Genomic DNA, 13,674 nt, shown 5'->3' with positions numbered 1-13,674 from the left:
TCTTAGAGTTGATTCAAAAAGACAACTGCAGGCCTTGTCTGCACTCTCCCTGCATGTGAAATATTATTTTTTATTAAGTGACTTGTAGGTTGAATGCCAAAGGTCATGCTGATCATGATTGGTTGTGCCAGAAAAGAACGTCATGTGCTGGCTAATAACGGTTTTCAAGTCTGTTATGGAAATGAGAGTCACCTTTAGCCCTTCTCTGCCTTTCGAGTTTTTAAGCAGGGGGCCGCAGAGTGGTATAGTGCAGCAGTCACGGGCCAGGGTCAATTAAATGGGATAGAAGGAGCCCAAACATGGCTGCCAAAGGTTTTGATCAACTTCTAGACCGACTCAACAGAGTGGCGGGGGGGGGCTAGGGGGGGGGGGGGGGGGTGACTAACTCGTAATGTGTTTGTCTTGATTAAAGCACACATATACAGTAACCCAATTAAATGGCAGTGACAAAAAAGTCAAACAGAGACACAGAGGGGGAAGGCAGTTTGCACAGTATGCCCTCATTTCTAGCAGTCTTTCTCTGGGGCTCACAGCTGACTTGGGAGCAGCTGGTGAGATGGCAGGTGGTACAAGTAGCGCCACTATTAGCTTAACTTCATTTCTCAGTAGTGTGGTTGTAGCGTTGACATTTTCAACATCAAATAGCTTTTCACATTGCGATAATGCGGTAGCGTTCACAGATGCTACATTGTTCCAGTCACTCAAAAAGCTTTCTTCTGTTTGACATTGCGTATTTTGGAGCTATCTTTGCGCTGAAATTCGCCCTAGATGCCAGTTCTTGCTAACTTTGCGGTCAACAGCTAACAATAATCACCAGCGCTAGATATCAATACTCAGCAAACATCAATGGCTTATGTAACAGGTTACAGTGTTCTGTTCATTTTACCAAAAGCACTCATTATACTTGGGATAAAATGTGAATGTTTTTCTTTTGTTTTTATGCTAGTGTGCGCGCTGCAGATGACGGCTGCGCGGTGACGTCACTTTACGTGCGCGAGCCTCGGCACTCTTGCTCCGAATGTGGCCGAGGTAAGACACATATGTCGCTCTCTCTCGTTGGTGTTTTATTAATTGGGTCGCACCATGTTATTGAGTGTATTGTTAAGGATGCTTTGCGTGCTTACTAGTGATGAGTTATTAACATTGTTTTTTAGTTTTAAATTATATTTTAGCCGTTTATAATTATGTTAACTCAGTATGGCTCAATGAATAGAATTGTATTCTTATCTGTGTTACTTTCATGAGAGAAAGGGCAACGGGTTTGTACATTTGTTATCTTTATGGGAGTTTCGGTCTCTGCCGGTCGGAAGGGAGGCACAGGCTTATTATTATTGTATTCTTTTAATCTGATTTATACCCATGGGAACGGATTCTCTTGTATCCAGTTGTAACCAGGTGTGTTGTGGGCTGACCTTTTTCTGAACCCTTTTTGTGAATAAATAACGATGTGAGCTGGAGAGAGGGAGCCACATTTGAACAGAGACATCGCTTGGGTGACTTTAAATGTGGACCAGAAGCTTCTGTTAATTAAAAACCTTTGCAAAGGAACTCCTTCAACAGAATCTCACCATTCAGTTAATTGAACACGCAAAGAGTACAATACTTAATATTGTCTACTCTAACACTAGCTGGTGTTGTGCTCGCTATGCGACATTTTTGAGCCGTGGTCCGTCGTTGAATGGAGCTAATGCTGCTAACGTTAGTTAGCGCGCCTTTTACTGAGATTTGCTTTTGACCTCCAGGAGAGCTAACGGGGACGTCGCGGGGGTACACACTCACTGCTCTTTCATGCACACAGGCTGCTGTGGAAAATAAATGCGCAGTAAGACCAAATTCAACTCCATTTGTTGAAAACACAACGCAGAGGAAAGCCACCTCCGCGGGTTACACAACATAACATAGCACTAAATGGAAACATGTTTGGCAGTAACTCCGACCTAAAATGCCCAAAAAGTATTTTCTCTTTTAGAGGCTACACTCAGCTTAAGTAGTTTAGTTGTAGTTTAGCTACTTTTGTCATTTGAATGTAGTTTATGTCACTTTATTTCTCTGGCGGGTAGCTAGCTTCAGTATAGTTAAGCCATGTTTAATGTAGAATAGCTTGTAGCTTAGCTCACTACATTTTCAAATGCTAAAAATGTATTTCCTCTTTTAGAGGCTCCACTCAGCTTAAGTAGCTTTGTTGTAGTTTAGCTACTTTTGTCATTTGAATGTAGTTAGGTAGCTAGCTTCAGTAGGCTATAGTAGTAGTATAATAGTTTGTATCTTAGCTCACTCCATTTTCAAGTAGCTTGCCCAACACTGTGTGGGGGTGTCATTGAACTTAGCCACTTTCACATTGGTTCATGTATCTGTTCAATGTTGCCTCAGTTGCAAGCAGACTAGAATCTAGGGCTGGGCAATAAATCCAACTCATTCGATTAATCGTCATTTTAAAAATCTAATTGTTGAAAATTTGCTAAATCTGGAAATCGAGTTTTGTTTTCTGGATTATTAAAAGCTTTTGTTCTTATGTTCTATTACATCCAAATGTTATTGTGAGTTGTAATTTTGCACAGAATACTAGATGGGTGATTTACAAGACATGTCTACAATAACTACCATCTATTTTTTTAAATAAATGAAACCTTTAAATAAATGTTAGTTGGTTTTATTAGATTAAAATAAATTAAAATCATAATCGTCCTGAATGACTAGAGAGAAAAAAAAATAGATTCTATTTTTTGGGCCATATCGTGCAGCCTTACTAGAACCCTTCCAATACCTGGTTACCATTTACACATTTATGTCCACAGCAACAATGGAATCCATGACCCTCAGGCTCCTAAACCCAAGGTCTTATTATAGATTAGCTACTGCCGCGTCATACAACAGAATAGCCAAGCTCCAGTAATAAGATTAGCAATAGTTAAGTGACTGATTTGCTTTCAGTTCACTTCCAGATGAGATGAGATTCAATACAATAGCGGTATCGAAAGTCCTGCCTTCACAAATATATCACAGAAATACCTTTTTTTTTTATATTCCTGCTGTTTATTACTGTGCACTGCATCATACAGAGAGCTATTTCTGCCCTCTATACCCTCTGATGTACATACCCAACCTTGCTTGTGAACAACTAAGCCTTTGGGGGATGCTCTTTTACTACCCAATCATGACACTCACGTATTTCCAACTAGCTTGTTCACCAGTGGAATGTTCCAAATAGGTGTATTTTATGGTGTATGGCTACAAATGAGGATATTAATAGGTACAAATACTAAACCAAAATGAGTCTACGACATTGGCTTTCATAGCATTTTGATCAGCAAATAATTTTAAAATTAGGAATGGGCCTCTCTGCAACTCCAGCTGGCTGCTTGTTAGTGACTATTTATAATTGGTGTCAAACACTTGACACAAACAATTTCCTTTTTTTGCCACTCAAAAGAATAAACAATAAACAGTGCTATTGCAATCTTCCATCAGACTACCATAGGAGTCTGCATAATTTGGATAACAATTGTTTATTAAAACAGCAATCTCCAAATTCAAAAAAAGCTTTGATACATTGTTTTCAGAGCGCTAAACTGATTACACAGGGAAAAAACTGCATGCTCTATGTGGCCGTCTGTTTTGGAAGAAGTCTGGAGACGGAGAGGGATCGCTGGATGCAGCGCACCCTTTGCCCTTTCACACCAAAGCACAGCTGCAGGCAGCGTTTTCAGATAAATGAGCCACAGCTACAGTATGTTGATGTGACATAACACACAGCTAAAGATGATTGGTGAATGGTTGTTAAGTCAGAGGATAGTGAGAAGGCTGCATGGCTGCCTACTCACATTTGAAACAATTGCAAGTGAGAGCACAGCATAATAGTGCCAATGCTTAGCAGCAAACAAAAAAACATCGTGAGTAACTGATTACTCATGTCCTCCAAAAAGTCTTTTATTTTCCGTCAGCAGAATATATAATGTAATTTTCCGCTACACAAAGAGACTTATTCTACTAAAATACCAAACAGAATCCATTGTAGCCATTTGGAGGTTTGCTACAATTATTTGTCTTTAGCCTGAGCTTTAATACCTTTGCCAAGTGAAAAAAGCGTGAGGGTGGGAGGTATTGTTTTGATTGCTAATGGTCTTGTTTATTAGTTATGACAATGAAACAAATGCAAGACAAACAATTTCTATGAAACTTGGTGGAGGCGTTGTGTGTGTTTGAAAGCCAAACTCGTAATATTTTTGAGAAGATTTGTCTCTAAAATGAAGATAGTTGCAATGGAACGGAATCCTCCCAAGAATCAAAACGAGGTATGGTCTTGATTCTAAATCATCCTTCTCTGCAGGACCAAGACCCCTTTTAGATGGTGGGAGGAAGCCGGAATTGCGTGTGTGCCTCAAAGTAATTCCCTGCCTTGCACTACAACCTGCTGATTGTCAAACATTGCTTACAACAATGTGGTCAGTACAGAGCTTCCATCTTTCTTTCTTTCTTTTTTTTTTTTAACTCTTCAACCTTCGTCTGGGTTCTGCTACTCAAGGTTGCCTTGCATGCTTAATATGCTTTACTAATTTTACCTGAGGAACTCAGCTTAGAAATTAAGAGTAGACAATTACAAAGGTGAAACTTAAATTCAAAGACCTACAGTAAATATATATTTGGTCGCATGAGCAAAACATCTGTAGTAAAACAAATCTCACGCTTTCTCTTTCCTTTAAACACACAAGGGCAAAAGATACAGACTGTTTCCTAAATATATATATTTTTAACAAAGTAACTGTTATTTGGGTTGCTTCTATTTTTCTCGACGCTTTATCTTTACAGTGCCACAATACATGATTATCAAACTCTCAAACGCAATCATAAATTCTGTCTTTAAAAAGGGTGAGGGATATGTTATACACTAGGAGGAAAACACAAACATTCCGTGCCTTGAGGTATCAACACAATCAAACACTGCATTTAGCAGTTTTAAAAGAAATGGGTGAACATGAGAAAAAAAACAGCAGTGAACATCACACTGACAGATACAAAGGCAACATTTTTTGATATGACATCTAAAAAGCAATGCTTGCTTAAGCAAAGTGTTTGGTGTATACTTTCAACTCCGATGGAAGGACATACAGGCCAAGACAGTTCAATTGGATTTACTATTTTTACCCATCAAGATTGTAGCCGTTTGTAGATTTTGCATGTGACAAATTTTGTTGGTGAGAATGGATTTTTCCCGAACAGATGTGGTGATCACAACAAGCCCTGCCAGCACTCCCATGAGAACCAAGGGCTTCATCAAATACATCTCAGGAACTGCATCAATGAATTTTGAGCGTCTGTCATTTGGCAATCGTCAACAGTCGGGACACCATTACGTCGTCGTCAATCCGTCAATAGTTCAAGCCAAACCGTCAAACCGTCATTTGGCGACTGCTCAGCAAAATGGGACATCCATCATTGACGGATTGCCAAATTTATTGACGGATTGATGATTACATTAGCGGACAAAAAAAAAAACTTCCGTTCATGCTTAGTTTGGCAATTTTTCGAAGTTTATAGTCCATCGTCAACAAAATGGCCGTCAAATATTGACGGAATGCCCGACTCTGGTATCTAACAGTGCAGTTCTACACCATTGCTAACAACAAACACATAATGTGAAATGAATACAATTTAAAGTGTCAAAACAAAAGGGAACATTCACATTTACCTGTTAAGTCGATAAGTATATACTAAGAATATAATGACGTCAGTAAAATACTGTGTACCATTTGATAGATCAACATAGATCAATCCCGAGTCAGAAGGCTTTTTGATTGTTTGTTTGCTTTAGTCATGTATATATTCTGTATACATGAAAGAATCACATTTCTAATTTGCGTCTCGAGATGAATATGTTTAATAAAAAAATAAAAAACTGTCATATATGGACAAAGTATTTAATCTATTATGCAGGTTTAGCTAGATCCCTGGACTTGAACAAGAGGGAACTGAACAAATTACAAATAGCAACTCACTCTCACACACCTGAAAGATTGACCACAGCACACCTTGAACTCACTGCACAAAAAACAAACAAACAAAAAAAAAAAACCTACAACTGTTGGTGTTGCTTTTGAGAAACAACATTCTGAAACACCACAAATTTAATTGAATTGAACCAAAGATAAAAAGCAAAACGCAGATAGCCCTGGACACCGTAACTTAGGCCGCTGCTCATGAAAGCTCGTTGCATCAAACACTTTCAGCATTAACCACAAGACTTCCCAGAAGAGTCATCCACACCAGATGAATTTGATTACCTATGATCCTGTTACTATGCCTGTGTTTCCACAGCAATTATCCAATCCACCCCATGAAAGGACATTCTCATCTTTATAGTTACGATTGAATACCAGTTGTTGAAGTCGGCATATTCAAGGCATTATATGACTGAACAAATAAACAATTACTAATTAACATATCTGCACTTCTCAGCGACCTTTTAAGCATACAGAAGACGCAGCAGAGGTGTGTTTTGGTCGGTGTGTGGGGTGCATAGAAGCTTGTCACAGTGATGGAGACAAATGACGAGGCTGCATTGCTGTAAACGAGTGAGTCAGCCCTCCCTGCAGACAGACAAGTCCACGGAAGACGGGGGAGATGAGGGGAAAGGCATGGGAACTGTTCATGGTGCTGAAATTTGGAACAGCTCATTAGAATTCAAGGGGAGACACATTTGGGCAAGCTGTCCTAACATAGCTGAGTGTTGAATAATTGATGTGACTGTGTAACAGGTTACACAAAAAACAAAAACTAATTACACACAGGCACAGACAAACGGCCCTTAATGAGGTATTTACAATTTCGACTCGGGATCAAAACCTGGGGACTGTGTATTTCTTTCTGATCCCAGGTGCAAGAGAATATCAAGGAAGTACTTTTATTTCCCTCATAAAGCTTCAGCCAGTCCCCAGGGACAATTGTATTGGGTTGTTAAGTTATAGGTGGCATCCATGATCCACCTCACACACAAACACATAATCACAGACCACACATGATCGAAATCCGCAAAAAATGCCCCTTCTTTGGAATTACAGGTACTTTGCTGCATCACTTAGAGGCACAGTATGTGATCCCACTACATTGTGAAAGTGATGTAACTGCTGTTTGTGGTATAAATCACAATCATGCTTCTTATTGCTTTACTGTCACAGCAATGGAACTAATTTTACAGCAAGTTGACCTGATTTTCCTCGAGGAGCACCGTAGCAGCGAAATAGGGTGGTATTATTCCCTTACACTCACTATGCCTATTTTGTAATAAATTGCTTTAAATGGACAACTCAGGCCAGCATTCTAAAGGAAATGCTCAAGCGTGACATGACAAGATTAAGCAACAGGTCCAGTGCTGGCAAAAGCCTTCCAAGCAAATACGTCTTTTATAGAGATTGCTGCAAAAAGCAACGATACATTTTATTTATTTTTTTAGATGAAAGCAAAGGGTGCGTGATGTCACAGGTCTGTTAACAGGGGGTCTTTTTTCGCGGGCACTGCAGAGACCAGGCGGGTGTGGTGACTGCATTCACCGACGCGCAATCCCAAACGCTTCCAGCGGCAAACCGTTGAGATGCACGCACTTCCAACCACACCACGTCTGCCCGTTACACGACGGACATGTATTGAAGTTCACGTCGCTGATTAGAAGCAATAACATGTCAAACGTCGCGGTAAATCCCACTCGAGCTGCACGATAAACGCGCGCCTCCCCAAGCCGGTATTTCCGTGAAAAATGCAGGCAATTTCAATATGACATCTGCTTCGATCTAGTAACAGTTTAGTATTCTCCGCGGACACCACACGCGCTCATACCCCCCCCCCCCCTCTACACACACACACACACACACACACACACACACTCAACACCGAGCAGCACCACCACCCCGAGAGCACACGTTGCATGTATAGCCACACTTTGTCATTCCTATGCGGCGTTTTCCAGCCATCTTATTTCCAACAAGCTCATAAAATATGCAGGTAAGCGGCAACTTGGAAAGCAGCGACAAGCATCTCAAGCACATCCCTTTTTCATGCTCCGCTGAGAACTGACCTCCCAGTCTAACGAATCCCACTCTTCGGTAAACATCCGGAGGATTTCTTTTCATCCAAAAAATAAAATAAATAATAATCAGAGCAGGTGCAAAAGCCGCGCTGTGCATGGAGCGACTCGGGCGATGCGATTGCCAGTTGCGCTCCGGTTATTATCCTTATGAAATCAGCGTGAAGAGGGGACGTCGTCTGGAGGAGGCATCTCGCCGGCGTCGAGATCAACTTGAGCGGCACAAATGAGCCATGCTAAGCTTCATAGTCCAACATTTTCTCTCGGCGCGATGGTTGCGACCAATTAAAACACCACTTGCGCTCCAAGGCGAATAGCTCCTGACAAGGCGCTCCTTCCCTCTCAGACCTTCTCTTCCTATTCTCTTTATGCGGGAGGGGAAAAAAAATGCAGCCTCAATAATAATAATAATAATAAGCGAATCCTTATTTTCGGGATATTTAGAGCATTTTGCATATACACAGTTTAAAAAAAAATGTATACAATCCACGAATTGGACGATTCTGCGCAGAAAGACACCCAACAAAGAAGGCTTTTAAATGCACTCCTCATGAAAGCTTTCACAACACGTGACTCCAGCTATTCTTTATTGGGAAACGATGTTTTCGACCCATAATAGGCTCGAAGAAGTAGAATAGGAAGGGGGAGGGTGCGACTATGAATGACACTGCCATCTCATATACACTACTCACCATGAGCACGGCAAAGTTATTAAGATGGGTGCAGTGAATGGTGGTCGTGTTTCCACCGGAGCCTGTTATGTGGCAGCCCTCTGCCCTCCAGCCACCATGTCCATCCAGCAGGTCAAAGTCCCAATAGGCTGCGGTGGGCTCTACCCCCAGTGCGAAGTGCCTGAGTGCAATAGTGACGGAGTGCACGGCGCTCCCCAGGCTGCAGCCATCTGCAGGAAGAAATAAAGCAATATATTCTGTACAGGAAACCTAAGACTAGTTTTAAATAAAACAAAAAGTGTGAGCTTAACCCGCATGCAAAGACACGTATGAAATAGAGCTTGATGCAGAAGCAAAAGTGCAATGCAGTGGTGCAAAAATAGATACATGAATCAGAGACACATGTGGCGTAGTTTTTATTTGGGAGGCGAATGAGAGCAAACATTTTGAAGCATGTGACGCGGCAACAAGACCAAGCGATGACATATACCGGCGCGATGGTCAAATGGATTTCCTCTTACCTAATTTGGTGAAAGCAACTGGTGTTGACACGCTCCTGCGCTTCCCATCGTCCGCGAGATTGGACGAATTCCCCGTGCACGGAAAGAGTTTGCCATTGCGGAATACGATGAACTGCAGCCTGCAAGTGGAGTTATCAACAGATTGCAAGGCAGAGGAGGAGGTGTGCGGAGCAGCCAGAGGTAAATGGATGGAGGCGACTGCCACGGAGTTCTGCGGATTGAACGCACACAAGATGAACATTTAGTAATCGTGTCTCCAATTTGCGTAGGAAGACGTGAAAAAAAAACTCACATAAAACAAAAAAGATCAATAGATTTGTTATCCTCTATGGAAGAGACCATAAAACACAAGAGACCAAGGCAGTGAGAATCCCTTTTGAAGCGTGCCTATTTAGTCAGACTCCCTGCCGCAGAGGTGGAAATGGTTCTTACCATTTCAGCTTGAGGGCACATCAGCACTGTCGTTTGATTTAAAGAGACAACTGGTCTGACTTTATCTTCTTTTCACGTGTTGAAGCAAAACAAAGCCCCCCCAAAGAAAGCAGTTGACACTGAGGGGTTTTGAGTGAAACACAATGATGGAAGTATACACACACACGCACCATCATTGAACCAGGTGACATAAAAATGTATTTTTTATTAATTTGCTTGGGGCTGCATTTTTAGTATGCATCCATTTGTAATGATGATTTACAACAGTATGACCCATGAGTTGTAACTATTAACACATGACATGACAGAAGTCAGGCAGCACTGAGTTTGTCGCTTGCACTTCCTCACTGTTGAGAGGTTCAGAGTTCAAATTTTGCCTCCAGCCTTCCTGTAAGGAGATTGCATTCTCCCCCCGTGCCTGGGTGGGTTTTCTGCAGGGACACTGCTTTCTCCCGCATTCCAAAAACATGTATGATAGGTTAATTGAGGACGACAGATGTATAGGTGTTAGCCTGCACGTGCAAAGGGTGCCACTAGGTTTCATGGACCGGGGGGGCCAAGCACCCCGAAGATACACAGGGTATAAGTGAACATATCACACATTTTATAAACAGCTATAAGACTGAGGGATTGCTTTGTAATGTTTTATACAGATTGAACAAAGATGCAACACTGTATATAGGTTTGAGGCCACATTACATTTATAGTGTCATTTCGGTTAGTTTTGTATAAAAGAGTATACAAACACAGATATGTTTCTAGCATTACTAACTCTAAAACTAAGGATGTCCTGAATAAGAAATCATTATAAACATTATATTGTTCATTATTATTACCATATCTGACCTATTGTGTGTAAATCTGGGGAAACGCATCTAAAACAAATACCGATCCTGTTTTCAAACTGCAAAAAAGAGCCAAAATAATTATAAATCGATCAAAAATATACAGAGCCAACTCATTCTCTATTTATCAAATCAAATACAATGAAATTCTATGACTTAGTTGAATTTTAAATAGCACAAATAATGTATAAAGTACACAACAATCTACTCTGCCACAGTACTCAGAAGCTGTTTTATCATAATAAAAAAAACGTATCCGCTCCCCCGGCTTTAAAGGTAGAAGAGCGCTAGAGCGCTCCCGGCTCTAGTGGTAGAAACGCGGTAATGCGCTCCCGGCCTTAATGGGTCAATGAAGACTTATTTTCTTGAAAAACATTCATATAGTATGTCCATACTTCATTTTCGATGCTTTTAGTTAGTTGTTCTAATAATGTTTTCATAAGATGAGCAACACACACTTGACACCATCTGAACCAAATAAAACTATCTTGATCTCATCAGACCACACCACATGGTCCCAGTAAGCATGTGAGTGCTTTAATACTCCATTTAACACACCTGCTCCCTATTCACACCTGAGACATTGAAACACTCACGAGTCGCATAACACTGGAGAAGAAAAAGGACTACCTGTGCTCAATCTGAACATTTTCACTTAGGGGTGCACTCACTTTTGTTAAATTTAAACTTAGTTATATAAGCTGCACACCGACTATTTTTCATTGTGTCAAAGTATCATTTGAAAATAAAAATCAAATATCAGCAGAAATTTGAGGGTGGGGGGAGGGGTGTACTCACTTTTGTGATATATACACATACTACGTGTTTCACAAAAACAGATTCAAATCAGCTCCCGAGCCTGCGTTCAGAGTGGGAAAGAAATGCTCACAAGCTGTTGCACTCATCTGAAGCTCATTATGAGAAAAAGCGGCACAGAGATGTGGAAACACTTTGCAACAGTCGCGGCAAGCCAAACGATACTAAAAACTAAGTCTGCAAAGCTTGATATAAAGCCTCACAGGCAAACATCTCGCACCATCAATTAAAGACTTCAAAGAGCGACAGGTAAGCAAATGTGATGCATTTAAATGACTTACCTTCAAATTAAGGCTGTACTGCTGCACCAAAAGTTCAAATTCGCTTGATCTCAATTTCGGACCCACGGTGTTACACGCGACTCGATGTTTATAAATAAATGTAATAAATATAATATTTGAGATTGTTTTATTTGAACTTATATAAGATATTATAACTATATAAGATTTATTCATATATTTGTCTTAGTATAATTGTGCCTGTGTTTTTTCCTGTGCTTCACTTAAACTCATATCGGGATGCCTCTTTGAAGATGCATTAACATGTTTGGCATGACTTGCGGAGGTCTTTTGAAGCACTTAGACTACATAATTTTCATTTCTGTTCTCAACCGGTTCGCCGTAAAGCTCCCATACTGCTGACCTAAATGAGCTTCGAGGGCCAGCAATTTCAGGGTTATTAGTCGTACGAGCAGCCATGTCTATTTCTCTTCTCCAGTCCGCTTCACTTATTTTATTGTGTAGTGAACCACAGCTATGCTCAGAAGGCCAGGAGTCACATGACACGTAGTTGGTGGAGGCTTGCTGAAGAAATGCAGTCAAGGATTATGTTTTTTTTTTTAATTGCCTAATTTTGTATCATTGTGAGCTCTTATGGCTGTTTCTGGAACAGAGGTTCAAACTCTGGGAGTTGGAAAGTAGCTGTTCTGCTGCCATTTCAAAGACAGCGTAGGTTCGTGTCTTATAGTATTGCAATTTTCAGCTTTGGTACTGTATTGTTACAGTTGTTCAAATAGAAATGTTTTTTTTGTTACAATGAAATTTTGTTTTGTAGATGAATGCAATATATATATATGGATAGATGGATAGATGGATAGATGGGTAGATGGATAGCTGGATGGATGGATAGATAGATAGATAGATATACGTGTGTGTGTGTGTACGTGTGTGGTTGCGTGTGTGTGTTAGAACAAGCAGAACAGCATGAGCCCTGACCTGCGGAACTGCTGATGAGCAGAATGGTATATTTGCATAATTTTTGTTGTAATCATGGGTAGGGCCTATAAGCAGAGACGAGCCAAAGACATTGTGACCATGACAAATAGAGGAGTGATATGAGGATACTACAAATAAAGTTGACACCAGAATGTGTGCTATTTGCTTTGGATGGACAGAGCTGCGCTGAAGCTCCTCAGGCGGCTCTGACTCAGAATGTTACGTCAAAGGGTTGTGCTGCATCAAAAACATTCTCTTGACTGTAACAGATGGACAGCAGTGAAAAGCACTGTTGATTATAAGCAGTTAATCTATTGTGTGCAAATGCAAGGGCTGACTTACCATTAGGCAAACATGGGGAATTGCCCGGGGCCCTGAAATTTCCAGGGGACATCAAACATCTCATAAAAACTCCCGAAAGACGACTGCTGTCACTATTGGATATTTTTTTAGAATCGATTATTCTATCTTAATCGAATAATTGGATACATTTTTATTTTGTATTAAAATGTATTACAAAAGCATTTTTTCCCTGATTACTATTTATTAACCAGTGATTGTTGTTTATTTTGTATTTCATATTCGTATACTGATAAAAAAAAAAAGGGGGGGGGGGGTTGATGTTGCATTAGTGATATGAGAAGTGATTGGTTCGGTTATTGCTTTCCAAAGTAAAACCCGGTGTAAAAATGCTTCTTATCATGCCATTGGTTTATTTGACAAAGGAGTTTGTTATGTCAACACCAATTAGGCTTCAGCGCACCGCACGATCAGAATGTTGTGGGCGGAATTCAGCTTTCCCTTGCCACAGCTAGAAAGAAAAAAATGTAGGGAAAAAAAGCAGTTTAATCATCTTGACAAAACCTTATATGCGAACATTTTCTCCCATCACATCCTGTTGATGCTATTGGCTTGATACTTACTGTATGCCTGATAATACATGTATTATCCGTCTATTTGATACAAACAATACATTATTAAAAAATGTTTGGACACTAACATCTGCAGGGTAAATCTAGCCTTTTTATTTTGATCAATTATTTATTCAACTTTCGCAACTTTTCTTTTCGTGTGCGATTGTGGTAGAAAACAAGTTGCCGT

General features: G+C 40.4%; 1 protein-coding gene across 1 annotated transcript in view; it reads right to left on the bottom strand.

Moving 5' to 3' along the window:
• The window catches only part of adgra1b (adhesion G protein-coupled receptor A1b), a 139,161-nt gene that overhangs the window by 43,207 nt on the left and 82,280 nt on the right, over positions 1-13,674 (bottom strand). The window contains exons 13-14 of the mRNA XM_086093321.1: positions 9,267-9,477; positions 8,767-8,975 (exon numbers count right to left, since the gene is read on the bottom strand). Coding sequence (XP_085949447.1) covers positions 8,767-8,975; positions 9,267-9,477 — 420 coding nt within the window. The remainder of the gene's footprint in view (positions 1-8,766; positions 8,976-9,266; positions 9,478-13,674) is intronic.

This window comes from Leptonotus elevatus, chromosome 13 (genome assembly GCF_054856555.1).
Source record: "Leptonotus elevatus isolate MCC_2025b chromosome 13, RoL_Lele_1.0, whole genome shotgun sequence".
Classification (NCBI taxonomy): Eukaryota; Metazoa; Chordata; class Actinopteri; order Syngnathiformes; family Syngnathidae; genus Leptonotus; species Leptonotus elevatus.
The sequence above is the reverse complement of the archived record's forward strand: the minus strand, read 5'-3'. Positions and strand labels throughout refer to the sequence as shown.